General features: G+C 34.1%; 2 protein-coding genes and 1 long non-coding RNA gene across 4 annotated transcripts; all 3 read right to left on the bottom strand.

Annotated features, from left to right (window-relative positions):
- Positions 1 to 1,764: 1,764 nt before the first annotated feature.
- LOC124820281 (uncharacterized) lies at positions 1,765 to 5,404 on the bottom strand. Its single transcript, XM_088111849.1, has 8 exons — positions 5,169 to 5,404; positions 4,344 to 5,075; positions 4,036 to 4,256; positions 3,794 to 3,955; positions 3,612 to 3,716; positions 2,203 to 2,278; positions 2,017 to 2,112; positions 1,765 to 1,933 (listed from the first exon to the last, which is right to left on the bottom strand). Coding segments are annotated over exons 3-8 (573 nt in total). The 5' UTR covers positions 4,038 to 4,256; positions 4,344 to 5,075; positions 5,169 to 5,404; the 3' UTR covers positions 1,765 to 1,801.
- Positions 5,405 to 5,798: 394 nt separating this feature from the next.
- LOC148205723 (uncharacterized) lies at positions 5,799 to 8,434 on the bottom strand. Its single transcript, XR_015785651.1, has 3 exons — positions 7,933 to 8,434; positions 7,767 to 7,829; positions 5,799 to 6,060 (listed from the first exon to the last, which is right to left on the bottom strand). It is a non-coding gene; the product is annotated as an uncharacterized LOC148205723 (long non-coding RNA).
- A 1,457-nt stretch (positions 8,435 to 9,891) lies between these two features.
- LOC124820287 (protein POLLEN DEFECTIVE IN GUIDANCE 1-like) lies at positions 9,892 to 15,364 on the bottom strand. Of its 2 annotated transcripts, XM_047291952.2 has the most exons (11): positions 14,862 to 15,359; positions 13,705 to 13,844; positions 13,376 to 13,479; positions 12,824 to 12,912; positions 12,618 to 12,691; positions 12,082 to 12,238; positions 11,808 to 11,975; positions 11,590 to 11,687; positions 11,351 to 11,473; positions 10,506 to 10,574; positions 9,892 to 10,409 (listed from the first exon to the last, which is right to left on the bottom strand). In XM_047291952.2, exons 1-11 carry the CDS (start codon positions 15,274 to 15,276, stop codon positions 10,203 to 10,205), a joined length of 1,644 nt encoding a protein of 547 aa, XP_047147908.1. In that variant the 5' UTR covers positions 15,277 to 15,359; the 3' UTR covers positions 9,892 to 10,202. The 2 variants fall into 2 exon arrangements, with proteins under 2 accessions (XP_047147908.1, XP_087959868.1); XM_088103742.1 differs by lacking the exon at positions 11,351 to 11,473 and having other exon boundaries at positions 14,862 to 15,364.
- Between the last annotated feature and the right edge of the window lie 4,495 nt (positions 15,365 to 19,859).

Below are 19,859 nucleotides of genomic sequence, written 5' to 3'. Positions count from 1 at the left end.
TCACTCTAAGTCCATCATCATGAGGACGCGACTTGGTTGAGGCAATATTCAATAAAACTATTACGTTTCAGTCGGTGGTGTCCTGGTTACGTGAAGCCATGTAGGTTTTTGGTGAAGAAGATGAGTGTGACAACTTTGTAGTGGCTTCGCGATTGGGGTTTTTCTGATTGCAGGTCTGTGTTGATGGTGGTGAGGCGAAATAGGGTTTGATGGCGGTGAAGATGATCAACGATGGTGCTAGGTTGCAGTGGTGGCTTGTGGTGCACTAGTGTAGTGAAGGGAAACAACCGCGGTTGTTTTTTAATATACGCTTCAGTTTTAGAACCGCGACATATACGGACGAGGTAAAAAGGTTTGGGACTTTTAGCCACGGTTCCAACCGAGGTAATATCCTGAAGGATACTGCCTCGGTTCTTTAGTAACCGAAGTAGTAAAGAAGAGAAAAAAAGGGGGGAGGGGTTATTACCTCAGTTCAACAGAGGTAATAACGTGGGGATATGACAGCGGTTCTAGCTTGAACCGCGGCCAAAGCCATATTTTTATTTTAAAAATCACGTGCACCCCATGGCTTCAGTTTTGACCACAACCACGACTTATTCTCCTACAATTTTTTTTAATAGCAGGTATGTTTTTGTGATATCCATTATCACAAAAACAAACCTGCATATCAAACAATATTATAACAACACAGATTCAACATATTCAACACAATAGTCAATATTTACATCACATAATGTACAAAGTCTAATAAATATAAATCAACATGTCTAATGTATTTTAAATCTTGTTACCAATGAGGAGCATTGGTAAACTTGAAGATAAATGATTTTGATGATGCTGAAAGACGATAGATTGTGATAATTGTTTTAAAAGTACTTTGTAGATTATAAATGTATTAGGAAAAGCCTTAAACATGTAATACTTAGAAAATTTCGTATTTCTAGAATTGTTACGCATTTAATCGATTATTAGAAGCTATAATCGATTATCCTGAGTCCTTCTGGAAAACCTCGTTGCTCTGGAATAATCGATTATTACTCCAAATAATCGATTATCACTAGTTCTGATGAGAACTGTCAAAGTCTCTGGAATAATCGGTTATTCCTCAGGATAATCGATTATCACTTTTGAAAAACCTTGTAACGGACTCAAATAATCGATTATCACTAACAATAATCGATTATCTGTGGCAGTTATAGTTCATCTCTACGAACTTAGACCAGTTGGCTATATAAGTTATTTCCAGAACTCTTAGAAAAGAACTCTGAGCTTTTGAGAATACAGTGTGATATGAGGAAGTTCCATAAGCTTGTTCATTGCACTGCCTAGTCTCGTGAAAAGGAGAAGCTCACGCTTTGTGGGTCAAAGGTCGGAGCGATTCTCTTCGAGTTGGCAACGCTACTGTTCTTCCGGTTCGTTGGTCGAAGGAAGAACTGTTCTGCACTGTTCCGGTTCGTCAGTCGAAGGAAAGTGTAGATTGCTTGTTTCCATTTTGTTGGTCGAAGGAAGGTTTTATCTTTCTATTTTTATTCACTCTTAATTGTATTTTGTTGAAACTGATTTTAGTGAAATCGTTAATCACTTTTTATAGTGATTAACAACTGGACGTAGATTCTTTTGAATCGAACCAGGATAAAAATCCAGTGTGTCAACTTTTTTATTCCTTACACTCGTTACTGTTTTATGCACATCAATTGTTTGTTAAATTTTCTCTAAGAAAATTGATTTTCTAAAACGGACCATCATAACTTGATTTGTGACCGTAACACGCTTTTCGAGTATTTTATTCCGATGCGCGACTCTATAACGGTACCGATTGTTCCGACAAATCTAATAACTGTGAACTATTATATAATCTAACTAAATGTTTTGCAATTGCCTTCCTCAAGAATGTAAGTGGCTTCTCAGGAATTGGAGTAGGAGTCTTGAATCTCTGTACAAGACAATTGATATTAATTAGTGTATATGAATTCCAAATGTTGGAGAAAATCAAGATTCATTAAATTTAGATATTACCGTTTCCCAGCCTCTTGTGATATGGGCACGAATAATGTAGGTCATCCAATACATTACATAGTATCCGCACTCATATGACCCGCTCTGTCTGTTACACTACAATATATCATCACAGTTGTAAATAGTTAGTGAAAATCATTATAACAAAATAACTATAAGAAAGTATGGCTTTAGCATATGTCAAACCTTGAGAGCAATCCATGCAAGCTTTCTACGGTTAGCATTTGATCTCCTAACCAACATCATACTTGCTGAAATAGAACTATATAAAAAAAACGTTTAATGTCTCGGTAGGTCCCCATTTTGGTCAGGAATTTCAAATAGGTCCCCTTTCTTTTTTTCGTCTCAATTGGGTCCTTTTTTGTGTAAAATTTGAGCAATTAAAGGCCTACCTTCAAATTGGGCAAACGACCGCTTAAATGTTGGTTACGTGGCATGATCAGAGTTCACATTAATGAGACGTGTCATTATAAACGAATTTTGTATTAAAAGTTATGAATGCATAATGGTGTAATCAGCTTTTTGGAAGGGTAAAGTGAGAATAATAGAAAACTTTAAGTGTAGACCCCTTTAATTGACAAATGTAATTGAGATTGGGGAAAAAATTAGGGGTAGGGTTCGTGTGAGGAACAAATTAGCGTTGGAAGTTGGAAGAAGGCCTTCCTTCCTGCGCCGCGAATTGGATTCTGTGTGTTTTTGATTCACAAGTTGATGGAGACGATGGAGAAAGTGGCGGTGCGATGGTGGTCGAGGCGATTTAGGCTTCAACAGCGGCGACGGTGATGCTTGGTGATGGTGGAGAAGATTCTGGGTTGGTTTCTGGTGGTGCGCCTCTTGTGGTTTTCTGCTTGCAAGTTGACGATGAAGATGCGAGGGAGATGGATGCACCACGGCGGAGGTTCGGTGAGAGACCGACATTTTTGTTCTTCTCTGGATTTTGCTTTGCAGGTCCGATGATGTAGATGACAAACTCGCGAGGAGTGGCGCGATTCGCGATTCTGCTGGGTGCCATGGAGGACTTGCAACTCGGTGTTAATGAGATTTATGATGGCGCGCGCAGGAAAAAGCTTACGGTGCTCTGACGATGGTGGATGGAGAAGATTTCGCTCCCTGGTGGCTGCCATGGAGGCACTGCAGATCTACGTTTCTGGTGGAGATGATGAAGATGCGAACTTGGCTTGCAGCATTAGGGAGGTCGAGGACGAGGGAGGCTTCACATGACGGTCATGGAGGTTGCGGTGATGGCTGCACTTAAAGTTTTTTATTATTTCCACTGTGTCCTTCCAAAAAGCTGATTACACCACTATGCATTCATAATTTTTAATACAAAATTTGTTTATAATGCCACGTCTCATTAACGTGAACTCTGACCATACCACGTAACCAACATTCAAATGGTCGTTTACCCAATTTGATGGTAGGCCTTTAATTGCTCAAATTTTACACAAAAAGGGACCCAATTGAGACAAAAAAAAGAAAGGGGACCTATTTGAAAATTTTGACCAAAATGGGGACCTACCGCGACATTGAACCTAAAAAAAAGGTTTTAGCATTCATTTATATAACAAAGAAAGTCCAAACATTGAGGTTCTTACCAATCAACTGCTTGTCTGAGATGTTTGGGAAGAGACTTGTGCAATGAGCAGAACCACAAAGCATAGCTCTCCGGTACAAAAATAATAAGTAGCTGCCAATGGTGCCTGAAATTGATAATAACTTAATTGTTATATATTAAAATCACATATGGAACTTTATTAAGTCAACAAAATTCACTTACCCAGATATATAAGGAATAAAATGTATGTCCTTCCCGCTTGCAAATCTACTTGTGAGATATGTTGTGGTCTCATCAAAATCATTTGCTTCGTGAATGACTTGGGGATCAATGAACCCATAGACATCATTGTACCCCAAGTTGTTACTGACACCAAACATATACCTGAAATAAAAAATTACCTTTGATATAAGTATACTTGATATATAAATCAATTTTATATAAATAATTTCTCATAGACTTACATTATCCATAGCTGAACTAATGTAATATTCAAATCTTCTCTTCCCGACACAAGTTCTCTGACATCTTGGCTATGCAGGTATATTAGGAACTCATAGCCTCTCCCAAATACATTAGTATCATATTCAACCTCCAAAGGCTCATTTGCAATGATGTCACAAAGTTGCTGCAATGCACCAAGAGGATCATCCTCAGATAAACGAATCTTCTCCTATGCTTGCGTCTATTGTTACATGAAAAAATAAAATAAGTTTTGACATCAATAACATGTAAACTTTAAAATTGAGAAGTGTAAAGTAGATTTCCATACTGGGGGGTCAGAAACCGAACCAACCAAGTGTTTAGGCCAAGCGATAAAAGACTGGAATGCATGTGCCACAGTGAAAATCTCATTTGTGGGCAGAGGAATCGAGGCATCTGGTATGATAATGTCGTCTATTGAGACCTTCACCTCATCCTCTGATAGCTCCATACCATGAACAATAGTCGCTAGCTGAAACAATGTTCCACGAGCTACCAGCATCGTTTCGGTACCATCTAAAACGTATAGCAGACATGGACTAACATCGTCCATGTCATCCCCTGGGACGGCTGGTGCTGAGCAACATGTTAATACAAAAAATAGAAATTATTGAACATGAATGTTTATTAATTTTACCTATGGGAGGTACAACATGTTCTTGTTCCTGTACAGGAGATGGCTGCGGGTGCATGCCATAACTCTCAAACTGCTGTTGGAACTGGCACATAACTCTGTCAGTCACTTTTGTAGTGACCTCCTTATACAATTCTGCCCTAAGCTCCTCCCTAAGGTCCGCACTAAGTTTTTTTCAGATCTCTTGTGGCAGCCTTTGTTCTTGTGCTTTGCTATATGCATAAGAAGTCTGACAAGAAGAACTCCCAAAATAATCTCGAATGCCTACTCCAGTTCCAGCAGCACGCACACATCTAGGGTGCTTAGGTTGTCCAATTGCAATGGTAAGAATATCCTGGCGACCCTCTGGAGTGAATTGACCTTGGGAGCTCTGTCTAACCAAGGAGTCTTGTAACATAACAAAACACCATTATTCTTAAAAAAGTTCAAGATAGTATGTATAATGAAACTATTATTATTTTAGGAACAGTGATAACTTACAATTGTTTCAGCTATTTCCCGTGCAGTATCAAAAGAGTAGGCGCCCGATGATCTTAAACGAGCCAACTTCCATTTCTCATGTCGAGAAGGTGGAGAAGGAAGCTGGGGGCTACCACCCTCAAATGATGGTCTACCTTATGCCTTTTGCTTGAGTATTTTCTCCTCAAGCTTCCTATGCCCACCACGAGATAATAGGTGGGGGTTTTTATTTTGAGCACTTATTCCTTGTGCTTTGCTTCTTTTTGCCTGTCACATAATTGAATTAATTAGTTCATATGATATATATTTGTTAATGAGGAATTGAATAATATCAACTATACTAACCTGCCATTCCTCTTATGTCCGACTCTGTACAAAGAGGCGCCAAGTCTCCTCATCAATGGCCTTATATTTTGTACATGGAGTCTCATTTTTTTTGGCCTCCAAATATATATCTCGAGGTCAACTTACTCTTAAAACCCCAAAAGTTTTCAGCAATAGTTGATAAATACTTATTTCTAAGTGTTGCGACATTTGGAATATCAAATGTCATCTGCAATAAACATAATAAAGTTGTATCAGTACAAAATTATCAATATAAACAAATTGTAATTCAAATGATATTAATTAACTTACAAATATATCGTTCCATATAATGTTCCGATCAACCTCGGACACATGGTCAAAAGATGGAGTAAGTATACTAATCCTATCACGCGCAACTACTCCAAGGTATGATCGGAAGTCATCTGCATTTGGGCCAGATGCCACACCCGTGATCACATTAACATCCATGGGTGTTCTTTCATCACTATTTTTTCTGACCAAAAGTTGTTTCATTCTGGTGGGTCCTCTAGTAAGTCTGGATGAGGGAGCCTCATCCCCTTATGAATGTGGATGGTCAGCCATATATCTGTCAAAATAAATAACAACATGTAATATTAATAAAAGACTTATGTAATATCATATAATTTAACAAAACATGTAATAGTAGTTATATGAAATATTAATAACAAACTTATGTAATATTAATAAAAAACTTATACACAAATTTGAAATTCATACATAAAGATATGGATTGATCATATGTATATTCCCTCATTATGATTTGACTGAATTGCATGTACATCGTCAACTAGAGGTTGGTCATCCAAATTTGTCGTAGTTTGAAATGAATGGTTGTTAGGAATATGAATATTAATCAGATTGCCTTTGTTAACTTCAATTTATTTTTTGCCTTGAAGAGCGACATACCAATGGTCAGACGCAGGATCTTTAACATAAAAAAACCTGAGATTCTTGATGTACCATGATAAACGGTTTGTCTCGAGAACCCACCTTTCGAAAATGAACTAGTGTCTTACCCGATTCATCTATTTTCACACCACTCTTATCGTCAAACCACTTACATTTGAACAATGGAACAAAAAAGTTGGTGTAATCAACCTCCCATATCTCTTCTATTATACCATAATATCTCATTGATGCAAGTACAGGAGTTTGATCTTTTGATGTGGAAAATTGAAGCGACTCAGCTTCTAAACTGACTCTATTATTTTGTATTGTGCTTTTATCATCCAAAGTCTTCGTAAAAAATGTGCAATTATTGACTTCATAACCTGTACAACATACGACATCAAACTTTAAACCATTTGCAAGCCACAACAAAGTATGAGAAGAATGTATATCCTTTTATACTCCATACCCATCGGACAAAGAATTTTCTTCGCATCATAATTACAAGTGGGTAGTGTATTTCCATCTGGCAGCATTTCATTCAACTTTGTGAAACTCTTATCAGTCCATCCATTAGTCGCCTTCAAATTCATGAGCCTTAACACCGCTGACAAACGTGTAAACTTAGTTGAACCATTTTCGCATCAGTCGACATCGTCTCATGCACATTAGCTTTGGCAAAATTTTCTGCGCCAACATCGCGGATCATGTCCTCTAATTTGTCTTCATCCGGTCGATCTTCTTTCATGGTGGAATCAATAACATTTTCAGTTTGGGAGTCAGTCGGAAAGTGCATTTCTTCGTCGTGCCATATTCATGTTGTATAGCATCTTAGGGAACCATCACAGATAAGATGTTCTCTAATTTGGGTTGCGTTCAACTTTCTCGCATTCAAACAGTTCACACAGGGACATCTAAATTTCACTTCATCATCACTTCTACTCTCATTACGTTGCGCAAATTGTATAAATTTCTCTACCACTCTCTCATACTCAGCACTAATGCGTGGTAAATTAATCCAATTTCAATCCATACGTAAATATTTTGAAATATTCTACAAAATTATATTACAAAAATTAATTTTGTAGTGAACATTTAATGACAAATTAAGATTAATTCAATTCAATCATATAATCATATAATTAATAAGTATTGAAATAATCACATATTCAACATAACAAATTTTAAAATAACATTGTAAAATTAAAAAAATAAACTTTAAAATCATACCATCATACAAAAAATTATACGATCATACAAAATTTTTCAATCCTAAATATTATACACATATTATATGATCATCCAATCACATATTCAATCACACAATCATACAAAATTATATAATCTTATTAAAAAGTAAACTTTAAATATTAATATAAGAACCTGATAGTGTGAAAAGCCTATAACAAAGAACAACCCGCGATCCAAAAGGTAGAAAATTGAACTCTGCAAAATTCAAACATACAACAATATACAAAATAATATTAGTTTTAGAAACAAAATCAAACATCAAAATGCAAAAAAAAAAAAAAAAACATCGAAAATTTACCTCTAAGGGGGAATCGAAAACACCAAATCAAAGAGACGTTTGGAACGATTTTGATCGGCTAAAAAGCTTCCTAAACCTTGAAGATGGCCACAGCAACAAGAAAAATCAAGATTAAACGGTGAAAATTGCAAAAAAATTGGCAAAGAAGGAGCGCGACACAGTGTTGTGTCGAGAGAGAATGCAAAAATTGTTTCAATCGCGAGAAAGATGACATTGTTCCTCTCTTGCTTTCTTTTTTTTAACCTACGAAAGGATATTACCTCGGTTCTCAGTAAAACCGCGGTAATATCAAGGATATGGCCTCGGTTACACACACAACCGATGCCTATTCTCTTAAAAAAAAAATTCAAAATCAATCTGAAATGACAATTTTGAAAATTTTTAAACCTTTTTGTCACGGTTCCCCGCCGAACTGAGGCCAAATCCTAATCTAAAAATTATATTTTACTTAAATATTTAGATTTTGTTAAGATCAGGTCTATGGCCGCAGTTCGGAGGGGAACCGAAGCCATATCCCTGACAGTCTGACTTCAACCTTTATGACAACAGACTAAAAATGTGAACTGTCAGGGTTTTAGGCCGCGGTTCTGCAGACAACAACAGCCATATCTCCTGCACAGGGATTTTCAATAACCAGGAGACTAGACTGTCAGATTATTGCAAGGGTTTTTGGCCGTGGTTCTGCATACAACCGTGGTCATATACCCTCTTTAGCATCGGTTCAATGGCAACCGAGGCCTATACTGTCGAGAAAATTTCAAAAATGCCACCGCGCCATTTTATGCTTCGGTTTCTGGTGAACCGATGCATAACGGGCACGGTAATATCCCATTTTTTTACTAGTGGTGGTCCATTTCCCACAAAACACCTATCTCCATTCCCATCCTCTCCCTATTCCTCCTCCTCCACTTCTACATCCTTATCACTACCGTTCAGGACCACTTCTCCGTCACCACCAAACTGCAAAAAGAGAAAAAGAAAAAAAAAATGTTCGCTTATAAAAATCATTAATATAGAAAGAGAAAAAGTTAAACATTGTAGAAAGAACATATGAGAGAGAAGAAAAAAGTCAGATTTTATAGCCACGTCAGCACAGACTTAACTTTGTTTATACTAACTTAACAGAGGAGACTTTATTTATATAATTTTTACAACTTTGAGAGTCAATAGATTCAATTTTAAAATCAAGTACTAAACAGAAATTCACCTTTTAACATAGAGATAAAGTAAGCATTTAAATATATATATATATATATATATATATATATATATATATATGTGTGTGTGTGTGTGAATTCAATCATCGTCAAATGCATCTAAAGAATAAAACATCTTCAATTAAACTTCAATTGCAACATTTTCTTACATTTGTTTTCATAAAAAAATATATCTCGTTAACAATTAATTATGCCATGTAAAAAAATTCATTACAAGTGCAATAATTAATCAGACTTAATATCAAAGCTAGTGGTGCAAGTAGAAAAAATTATAAAAATATATAAATATATTAATCAATGTAATTGAGAAACTAAACAAAAATAAAGGTGAAATCTAATGTAAAAATTGAACTGCTCGTCCTTAAAAAATATCAACACAATAAAGAGGAAGGTCTCCGTAGAGGACGTGCTTCAGCCCTTCATTGACCCAGTTTTTCTAAAACGATTAACTTTAGAAACTATAGGGCTGTTTCTTCATGCACCCCGTCAAATTTCTCCCTTCACCCCATCATTTCGGATTTTATTTTTCCAAACACTCTAAATCAATTACGAAAATATTTTTCCAAAAGAGACTCACCCACTCATATTTCGGATAAAATTTTCCGAAAACTTTGATGGGGTTCGATTTTGATTGCAAATTCCCCTCTAGAGAACTAGATAACAGTCTCGTTGTTGAGCCCAAAATACTTGAATCTAAAACACCAGTAATTTGCAGAGTTGCATCAATTCAAAGCTACAGCAGTTGAGCAGGAAAAAATGGCATAATAGATTAATTCAAAAATAAGGTAGAAGCTACAGAACATTTTACATGTGCACAAAGACATTTTTGTTGTCTAATAAACTATTAGCTTCGTGAAAATCATATAAAAGACGATAAATGGAAATGTGTATAATGTACATACATACACAATCATTTACAAGCTCAAATGCACATCTTTGATGAGCATTACTGCACATGCTTCAAAGATTACCTGCATGCGTACAATATTTTACGTGTATGTGTTTCCTTGGCGCTGGAAGTTGATCTGCATTAATTTAGTTGTGCTCCACAAGTTAATCTGCATGAAGATGATGCTTCCTCTTTTGACAGCGATTAACATACCATCTGGCATGCTTCTGTAGAACCATGCCAATTAGAACCTTGAGGCTTGTTAGCATAATGTAGGTTATTGCCGAAAATAACAGAATCCAAGATAGCCTCCATGAAAGGGAATTGTAAGGAAGGTTAGCGGCATAAACTGGAGCCAGAACTCGAATGACCTAAGAACGAAAAAAATTGGTGGGGGAAATAGACAGACATCCATCAGCAGCCATAAACCAAGGAGAAAAAGGACATTACATTAAATTCGTGCTTACCACACACGCTGGAGCAAGAGGGACAAAAGTCAACTTTTTTTTTGCATCCTCGGTTTGAATATGTAGAGTCTACAAAACAAAAGCAGCAGTCAATCGTATATTCTAAAACGTCCATCAAAGAAAATAGACAATAAGTTACTCCAAAATACAACACATTAACACAAAACAAAAGATTCAAAATATGGTTTTTCTTGACATATAAATAGAAGGATAAATACTGTTCTCTTGTTCTCTTCTTGTAACACAAAAGTACAAGCCTATACACACTCCAATGAAACTAACAAAGTACAGATAACTAATTTTCACGATGAATTCATTAAGAGATTGTTATGCATCAGCGAGCACCAATAACTAATGAGTAAAAGGCTTTGGTGGCTTATCCTAGCAGCATGTTGGAATAATTATGTACTATAGGCATCATTGGGTAGACATGGAGCATACTAGCACTGGACTATTGAGAAAATTTGTTTGATAAGAGCCATAAAATATTAACTTTCTTTTTATCCAAGGTACAAGCCGCTTGGCATCAACAGCCTTTCTAAATTACATATGCGGATAAATAATACGACTACGAAATGAGAGAAATAGTGAATTGCAAGTTGGGGGGAGCCAAAACGTGGAACTCGATTATGTTTCTGTTCGTCCATGTTGCCCAATAAAAAAGTTAGGGACACAGGAATACAACCCTTTTCTCAACAGAACATTCTGCAGGCTGCAGCTAATGATTTCAAAAGCATTTGCAATTGAGTATAGAAAGTGTTCTTGCTTTCGAGTACAATTCGAATTTAAGCAGTAAGTACTAATCATATTGCAGAGCTAACACGCACATGAAATCAAATTAATACCTGTTTACATAGGACTTCAAGAAACTCAGAATATGCAATGGGTGAAATGTTGTTAAATTTGGAAATGAATGAATGCTTGATCACATCTATAGCCATCTCAAATAGATAAACCAAGAGGATATTCTGCACCACACAAAATAACTGTGATACGAGCAAGACCGAACCAAGCAATGACATTTATTTCCCCTTAATAAACACATACAATATATCTTAGGTGCTATAAAGTTAAATAAACTTACATTGATAAAGCTTATAAACCAGGGTCCTTCTGCTTCCAGAATATTTTGAGCCAAAACAAATAAGATAAATGCTGATATATGGAATCTCTCTATGGAATCTGCTAGTCAGCAATAAGATCAATGGACAAAGAAAATAACGAAAGAATATAAGAGCACATAAAAGAGGAAAACACAACGCAATCAAAGAAAAAACAACTACAAGAAGAAAGATAACTCACCAGAGTACACCATACTGTGAACGTTATCCTTACTATATCCCTTAAACACATAGCTTTTTATCTCAGCAAAATTATTGGACACCAGCAGGGCTGGCAGGGCATTGTAGTGAGAAACAATACAGGCTGATAAAGTGATTGCCTGAACTAATAAGATAACAGAATGAACAAGTACAGGTAGTCAAGGAAAATAACCAGCACTTTTGTTTTATCCCTTGACTTCATATGATGAAACAATTAAACATAAAAAAATTATCAACTCAAAGAAAAAGGATATTTGAAGTAACAACGGCTAAAACTTGGTCAGAAATAAATCTCCATATCCAGAATCTCATACTTTGTGTTTCAGGGGGGCATCTTGCAAGCTCTTCTGCTGAATGAAATAGCATTTGCAGCACATCCCCAATAAAATTTTGACATAATTTATCAAATATCTGCAAGAAGGTTCAAGGACCAGTCACTATAAGTTTCAGTTCAGAAGTCAAGATAATTATGACCAATATGCAATAAACAGAATGTAGGAGACAGAAAAAACTTATATTTTTTAGTAGTGTGATTAGTGAAATGAATTGTTCAAAAACCAAAAGGCCGTTTTATACATATATATTACACCATTTATACATTCATGATTCACATACAAAATAGACATCTTTCGTATCATGGCATATCCACTTGATCACACAAGTTCTGGCCACTATCTATTGAAAAAATGCCAAACAATGATCTAATTACATTCAGAAGTCCAGAAATTTAGCATGTGTGGAGAGCTAATTAATCAGTACAACTTACGTTCAAAGATTAATTCATACTCACCTCTAACACATTGTAGATCACATACAACTTGATTGTTGCTTGACCACGGATCATATGATATATTAAGCTGATATCTAAGATAGCAAAATTTTTAAAGCAGGGAGCTTAAAATAAATTTATTATAGCAACAAAGTAATAAACAGAACGTGATCAATGGAAAAAGGAAACATAAAAGATAAAACTATGGAAGCATACTATCGTTATACCTATTTGCTGCAAAACAGTGACTCCACAAGCCAAAATAAGAAAACAGCTAAAATCTGAAAACTCAATTGTAGATGGCCTTTTGAACTTCCTGCCATGAGCATGATAAGGTCAGAGTGTAAAACTGAAAAATCTTGAACTGTAACCACAATTCTTAAAACAGAACACGAGCATTGTATAAAAGCATATAAATCAAAGCACAAAAATTAGCATATTGTACCATAAAATCGGAGATTGGTTCCAACTCTTCAGTAAACACAGACCACGGTAATCCACTTATAATTTTTAAAAAAATCAGGTATATATTATTGTGTCGTTAAATGAACTATTTAATCTGAGTGACGGGGGTAAAAAAAATCACCCTGTTCTCTTTCCCCTAAAGAAATTTTTGATTTATGAAACTGAATACTAAAAACATTGCTTTAGAGTATTAGTCCATCATCTAAATCACAACAACAATGCAAGATTAATCCGTCATCAAAATCCTCACAAATCTAAGCATACTTAGCAAACACTAAAGTACTAAACGAGAAAATTGAAGAACAGCAATGAACCTTGTTTTCAGAAGCCTCCAAACGACCATCAGCATCCTAGTGGGCATGACAGTTAACAATGACAGAAACGAATTGAAGCAGACAAAGAAACCAACGTCTATAAGCTGCAATAATGCACTCCAAGTTTGAGAAATCATAATACAAAGGGTAGAATATCTTAATAAAACTACCCAGACATAAATTAAGTATAGTAGGTGAACAGTTTAAGGTTACATCTACAGCATGAACACTGGACTGAAGTCCACCTCTAGACGACATTGTCAACGGCATACAAAGTTCCTTTTATTAATCTTATTTTTCAACGAATTAAACAAAAGTATACCAAATACCAATTCGCATCTCCATGGCAAGCGGAAGATAGTGTCATAAACTCTTTCTCGTCCCTTTTCATCCCCAATAGTTGTTGTGCTCCACACAGAATTTCCATAGTACACTCTCTCAAAAAAGTATGACATGGGTGACTTGTTCGCTGAAAACACGTTGTAAAGCATAAATGCCTTAATAAAACAAGACAAATGGTAAGGAACGCAACAAACTTCTAGAAATAATCAAATTACAGATTGACTACTGATTAATGAACAGATGAAACATAGGAAGAAAACAGGGATACAGGCCAGAACTTGATATTTTCACTCTCACGTTCAACATTATATGCACTCACATATATTATTAGTTAAAATAGTAAATAATCAATGCACTATCATACGATTGTCCATTCACAAATTAGTATAGGATAAGTTTGTTGACTTTTACAATACCATAAAAGTTCTTAACAATCACATGATGATTTTCTCAACTAGGATGTGTTGATTTAGGAATGTAATGTTTACGCGGTGAAGAAAAAAATTAAAAACAAATGTATTGGAAAACTTAAAACACCAAAATCAAACACTACTTTAACTTATTGATATTTAGTAAAATACTTTACTACATTATAATAAAATAAATAATTAAAATATAAAATATAAAATAATTAATAAAATAAAATAAATTTAATATTTTGTAAATATATGTTTTATATTATAAAAGTAAATAATTACGATAAAAAATATTTAAATAATTAATTTAAATTTGATATCTTATAAATGATTTATTTTATATATTTGTATTTTAAAACATAATTTTTTGTTAAAGTTTTGTAATAATTTTTTATTCAATTTAAAATTTATTTTAATTTTAATTTATATTTTTATGTCAAGAAAGAACTAAGACAAGCCAGTTTGAAAATCTACAATAATATTTAAAACACTATTGGGTTTTCCACATCACATCATGATGTTGGCAAGCAAGAATAAAATAACTTAAAAGATAGAAAACAAATAAAAAGATTAGTTATCAAATAAATATAAGAGATAGAAAATATGGTCATTTTTAATCCCCTCTCAATTTACCAATTGCAAGAAACTAATTTTATACCATGGCATATATAATTTACAATTAAATTGACTATTTTTGTCCAAAAAAGTATTAGCCAGATTGTACTCACAGATCGAATCATCTTCCAAAACACGCTTTAACTCCAACGACTCCGCCGTCTCCGATGTTGCCGCTGCAATCGAACAAACTTCCTTAGCATCACCTGCATCGACGGCCGTAACCACCGAATTTCCCAAACTCTCGCCAACTTTCACACTTCTCTGCCTTAGCTCCAGCAAAGGATAAGAGGATATACCCTGTTCCCCTTTAGGTTCCTGCTCGAACTCAACAGCAGCGTCATGAATGCGATTCTTGAGCTGGTCGGGATCATTGGCGAAGCTGGTTTCAGAGGAAACGGAAGTGGAAGTGGCGGGACCGGGGACTCTGCGCTTGCGCTTCTTCTTGCGGTGAGGAAGCGAATTGGACAGTGAAGGTTGGGGTTGCGGTGGTTCCGCTGCGAGTGGCGCGGCGCTGCGGTGTCTCATATTGACTTAAAGGATTTTGGTCAAGAATGATTCCAAGTTTTAATATGGGTATCAGACAGAACCCGTATCTATTACAAGTGGCGGTTGGGTAGATAAAATGTCCAAGTTATCCCTCATCTATTACAAGATTATATTAAAATACATACAAATAAACATATTTAAATATAAATTATTTATATAATTAATTCATTCATTCATTGTGGAAAAAAAAGATCAATTTTGGATAGCAAAATTGCAAAATGATACAAAATATAAAGATGTTTTAATTATTATCAACTATTTAATTTTAAAAAAAATCTAGTTGTCATACTAATATGTAAAATGAAGAAAAAGGAAAAAATATATAGAAATATTAAATTATAAAAATAACGAAAACAAAAATTTAAATTGTATATTTTAATTTGTAATGATATTTTAATAATCTTGTTAAGCCTTATAGCCTCAGAGCCCCCGCGGCGACGATGGCAGGGCCATCCTCTAGGCTCAAATCGCAAGCCTCCTCCCACGGCCATGGACCAAGCTTTTAAATTCTGTTTGTGATTTCACTGGTGGTGTTGATGAACAAACCCTCTTCCACCTTTCTTAATATTCTTCTGTTCTTATTTTGGGATGCTTTATTCTTACTGACCAATGAGAAGAGGATGAATGGAGATGTGAAAATGAAGGGTTTAATAATGGAGTTGAAAAACGGAAATGGAGTTGTGATGATTGTTCCAGGTAATTGATAAGAAAAGATGATAATAACGATGGCGTTGAGGCGGAGGAAGAAGAAACATTTTTTTTAATGTTAAAATTTTGGACCTAAAATAAAATAAAATGATTTTTTTATTTATGAAAAATAAAATAACAGTGGTAGAGACTTGCCAGCATATGTATTAGAATAGAAATGATATTTTAATACACAAATTTTTTATATTTATTTAATATTTTGTTTTCCTTTAAAAGTCAAAAACTTATTTTTTATGATATTTTACTTTTATAACTTGTCTCAAAATGAAGGTAAATATATCTTATTTTACATTATTTATTTAGATATTAAAGTATAAAAATAAATATAAACAGTATTAAATACATCTCATTTTATTTTATCATACGTGAAATATTAAAATATAAAATTATTTGTTACCTGGACAAATTTTATCGTGGTCAAAGATCAATACTAAAGTAATTGTTTTTTAAAATACGAGAAATAAAATGTCATAAAGTTTAAGAATCGTTTTCAATTTTGTATAATAATACAAAAATAAAAGGAAGTGTAAATAAATAACGTTAGTAACCATATGTATACAACTAGGTTAGATTTGAAGGTTATCATCACTACAAGTTTATTCAGTAAACTTCCATTTTGTGCTACACGTTTCTCTCCAATGTTTTTATAGTACCATACAAATTTAATTAAAATCAAGTTTGGTTATCTCATGAACTTCAAATTAAAATGTTTCTTTAGTCAAAACATATTTTTTAACCTTTCAAAAAATAATTTCTAAAATACCCTTTTAACTTTATTAAATACTCATGAGGACCTAGAAAATAATATTTTAGAAGTGACACTGGATGAAAAATAATAAAACTTATTTATTTTAATATTAAAAAGTTTTAATATAAATAGATTTGTTATAAACGGATTTCATTATTTTAAAGCATATTATCTCTCTAGAAATCATTATTTTAGAGTTATGCGTCTTTTCTATAAGAGTTATTGCATTTTGTTCATCTGTTTAAAGATCAGAGGTTGTGTGATTATCGGGTGACATATTCAAGTCTACTCGACCAGTTTCTCAAAAAGAGTAAGTTAATTTTCTACTATTTTATTTGATTTCACATTTTTCATTGCATGTGATGTTTCGCTTTGTCGCATGTATGGTTTGAGTATTTTTAGTTTAGGTTTTTTACTGATCAGTGGATGTAACGGTGTACCCTGATCATGATTCTATTGTCTGTAGGTGTAGATAGAGCTTTTTGAACTGTAAAAGCAGTATAGGGTCTTCTAAGATAATTTGGTCTTTTAAAATGGTAAAGGAGGCTAATTATCATTTGTTTTATGTTATTGATGCTTTGATAAATTGTGTTGTATGATTGCTTTAATTAGAAATTGATGATTTGGTATGTGAAGTTGTTTATGTGATTTTAGTTAAAAGTGTGTTATCGGTCGGTGATTTGATGCATATGAATGTGAATGTTGGTGGATTGTGAATTGTTTGGATATGTGATGCTGTTTTCTAGTGAAGGAAAAACTCATATGGTATTGGTTATAATAAAATGGAAGGGTGTTGGGCTAGTTTTTGGTCTAATTTGGGTGTTTTAATAGATGAATTTATATATGAGTGGTTTTAGGGAGAAATCTAATGTTTGGGGTTGGTGTCTAGGTCATTTAAGACTTGTGTCGCCTTTTAGTTCAACAAAATCTAAGGTGAAATGTTTAGAATTTGATATATGAGTTTTAGAGTTTTGATTTTGGTCAATAAGTTAGTGTAGCTATCAGTCTTAGTCAAGAAAGGGAGGGTTTTGATCGATGAAATCTAGAAGAATGATTTTGTGAGTAAAGTTGTTGTTTGGTGTTTACGTTGAGGTCATTTAGAACTTAGTTGGCTAGTCAATACTTTAAAAATTCTGGTTTAAAGCATTTGAATCGATTGAACCTTGATTCCTAACCAAATCACCAAATTGGTATTTAATTTAAGTTATAAACCTGTTTTTGGATCATTCCCACTGTCTACGATGCCATTTTGATAATTTGGATAGGTATTAAGGTCAACCAAAACTAGTTTTAGAGTTGTTGATTTTCTGATATAGGGCTAAGCGCCAGGATAATAGGGCTGAGCGCTACTTTTTCAGTGGTGTTGAGGCTGAGCGCCAGGAAAGTATCGTTGAGCGCCACTTTTCCAATGGTGTTGGGGCTGAGCGCTAGGGTAGTAGCGCTAAGCACCTGTTAGTGGGTTAGTTCTTTTGATTCTTTTCTTTAGTTTTCTCATAAAGGAGTGCTATATTGATAATGGAATGTTTGTTTGGTATATTATATGGAATGTTTGAAAGGTTTATGAATTGATTTATAATACGAAATGAAAATAAGGTTATGTCTATGATTATGTATGATATATGATGATGATGAATATGTTGTTGATCATGTGCATAGTAGATGGATGGAATTCCATGATTCTCGTGGAGAGGTTCCATGGTGGTGCCCTTTAGTGTTGGTGTTGATGTAGGAGCTCAGTCTTGGGGATTATCTTGACGCTCCAATAATTGTTTTATCTCAAGTAGAGGAGGAGATTATGTGGTGAGGAGTAGCAAAAGGTCCTAGTCTGAGGGACCTTCTTCATTTGGCAAAAGGGTGCTTTATCGGACTAATCTTGTGTGTGGTAGGGTGAAACCCATTGGCAATGGCTCTGCAGAACAGTAGAGGCTATCATAAGTGCATGACCCGCCATAACTTGACATCAATACCTGTATCCAGATAGTCCATCTAGAACTATATGCTTAGGATTGTTTGATTCATTTGTGGTAGGTAATATTTACGCTTTAATTATATGTAGGTTTTTTGATATATTAGTTTACCCTTATTTTTGTGTTGTTTGTTTGTGTGTTTTGTTTTTTCTTTTGCAATAGTCAGCTAAATGATGTTTGTTTGGGGTATTACAATACTTTCCACTAAAATGGAAAAGAATATGCTAATAAAAATATGGTTTTTCCAAAACACTAAAATAATAAAACTTCCAAAATAATTTCTAAAATTTTCAAAAATAAAATATGTTCAAGAAGGTATTTCAAAAAATATTTCTTTGAATACTCTCCTCGTTTTTTATATTCTGAAATATACTTTATTTTTCAATTAATTTAACTTAAATGTTTCACTTCAATAAATATCATACAACTATGCCTATTTATGTAAAAATAAAAATAAAAAAACTAACATTTTGTTGAAAAAAAAGGTCTTCAACATTTGATTTTGATTTTTTTTTTCATGTGAATTTCTTTTCACCTATGCTTCCTTTATTGCTATTTCGAATTGTTTTCTCCGCCATTGTAAGGGTTAAAGCCATTTCAAAGTTTCTTTCATAATATGGTTTGGTTGGAGTAATCCACAAGGGAATATATACTAAAATAAGTGTCACATGAAAGAATGATTCATGAGGAACACTTTGATACTATTGTGGACGTGGGACAAAATATATATATATAAAATGGTTGTTAGCATATTTTCAAAGTGTTTTTGAAAAAACAAAATGGCATATTCATCAAGTGGAAACTCTCTTGGTAATGGATGCACGATCTATGAATCTATGCTAAAAACGTTAAAATTAGGGTGAGAAACACTTTATTCTCTCTAAGTGATTAATCTAGTTGTTCTATTTTATACATCAAATTAAGCACAAGACACCCTAAATTATAACAATTATTGTCATTTTTTCCCTTTACATTATCAATGTACTGTGCATTTGACTTTGACTGCATAAAATATATTTAAAAGCCAAAAAAGTCCACATGGAAAATCTTATCAACAAGGCATGGCATATCTTGTTAAACAAAAGATGAATAAAATACAAATCACAAAATGGAAGGGTTAAATCGATACCAGTTGTTAG

The sequence above is a fragment of the Vigna umbellata genome, chromosome 1 (assembly GCF_029865625.1).
Source record: "Vigna umbellata cultivar VRB3 chromosome 1, Vumbellata_1.0, whole genome shotgun sequence".
Taxonomy (NCBI): domain Eukaryota; kingdom Viridiplantae; phylum Streptophyta; class Magnoliopsida; order Fabales; family Fabaceae; genus Vigna; species Vigna umbellata.
Note: the sequence above shows the minus strand (reverse complement) of the source record. Positions and strands in the feature narration are given on the sequence as shown.

Bases quoted from the DNA above. Each gene is read 5' to 3' on its own strand.
- LOC124820281 (XM_088111849.1), bottom strand. The intron at 3,717-3,793 runs GTAAGTGAATTT...TATCAATTTCAG, and splicing joins TTTATTCCTTATATATCTGG to GCACCATTGGCAGCTACTTA. The intron at 2,113-2,202 runs GTTTGACATATG...GATATATTGTAG, and splicing joins TTGCATGGATTGCTCTCAAG to TGTAACAGACAGAGCGGGTC.
- LOC124820287 (XM_047291952.2), bottom strand. From the start codon at position 15,276: ATGAGACACCGCAGCGCCGCGCCACTCGCAGCGGAACCACCGCAACCC. The intron at 13,480-13,704 runs GTATTTGGTATA...GCATTATTGCAG, and splicing joins TGCCATGGAGATGCGAATTG to CTTATAGACGTTGGTTTCTT. The intron at 12,239-12,617 runs GTGAGTATGAAT...ACCTTCTTGCAG, and splicing joins TGATCTACAATGTGTTAGAG to ATATTTGATAAATTATGTCA.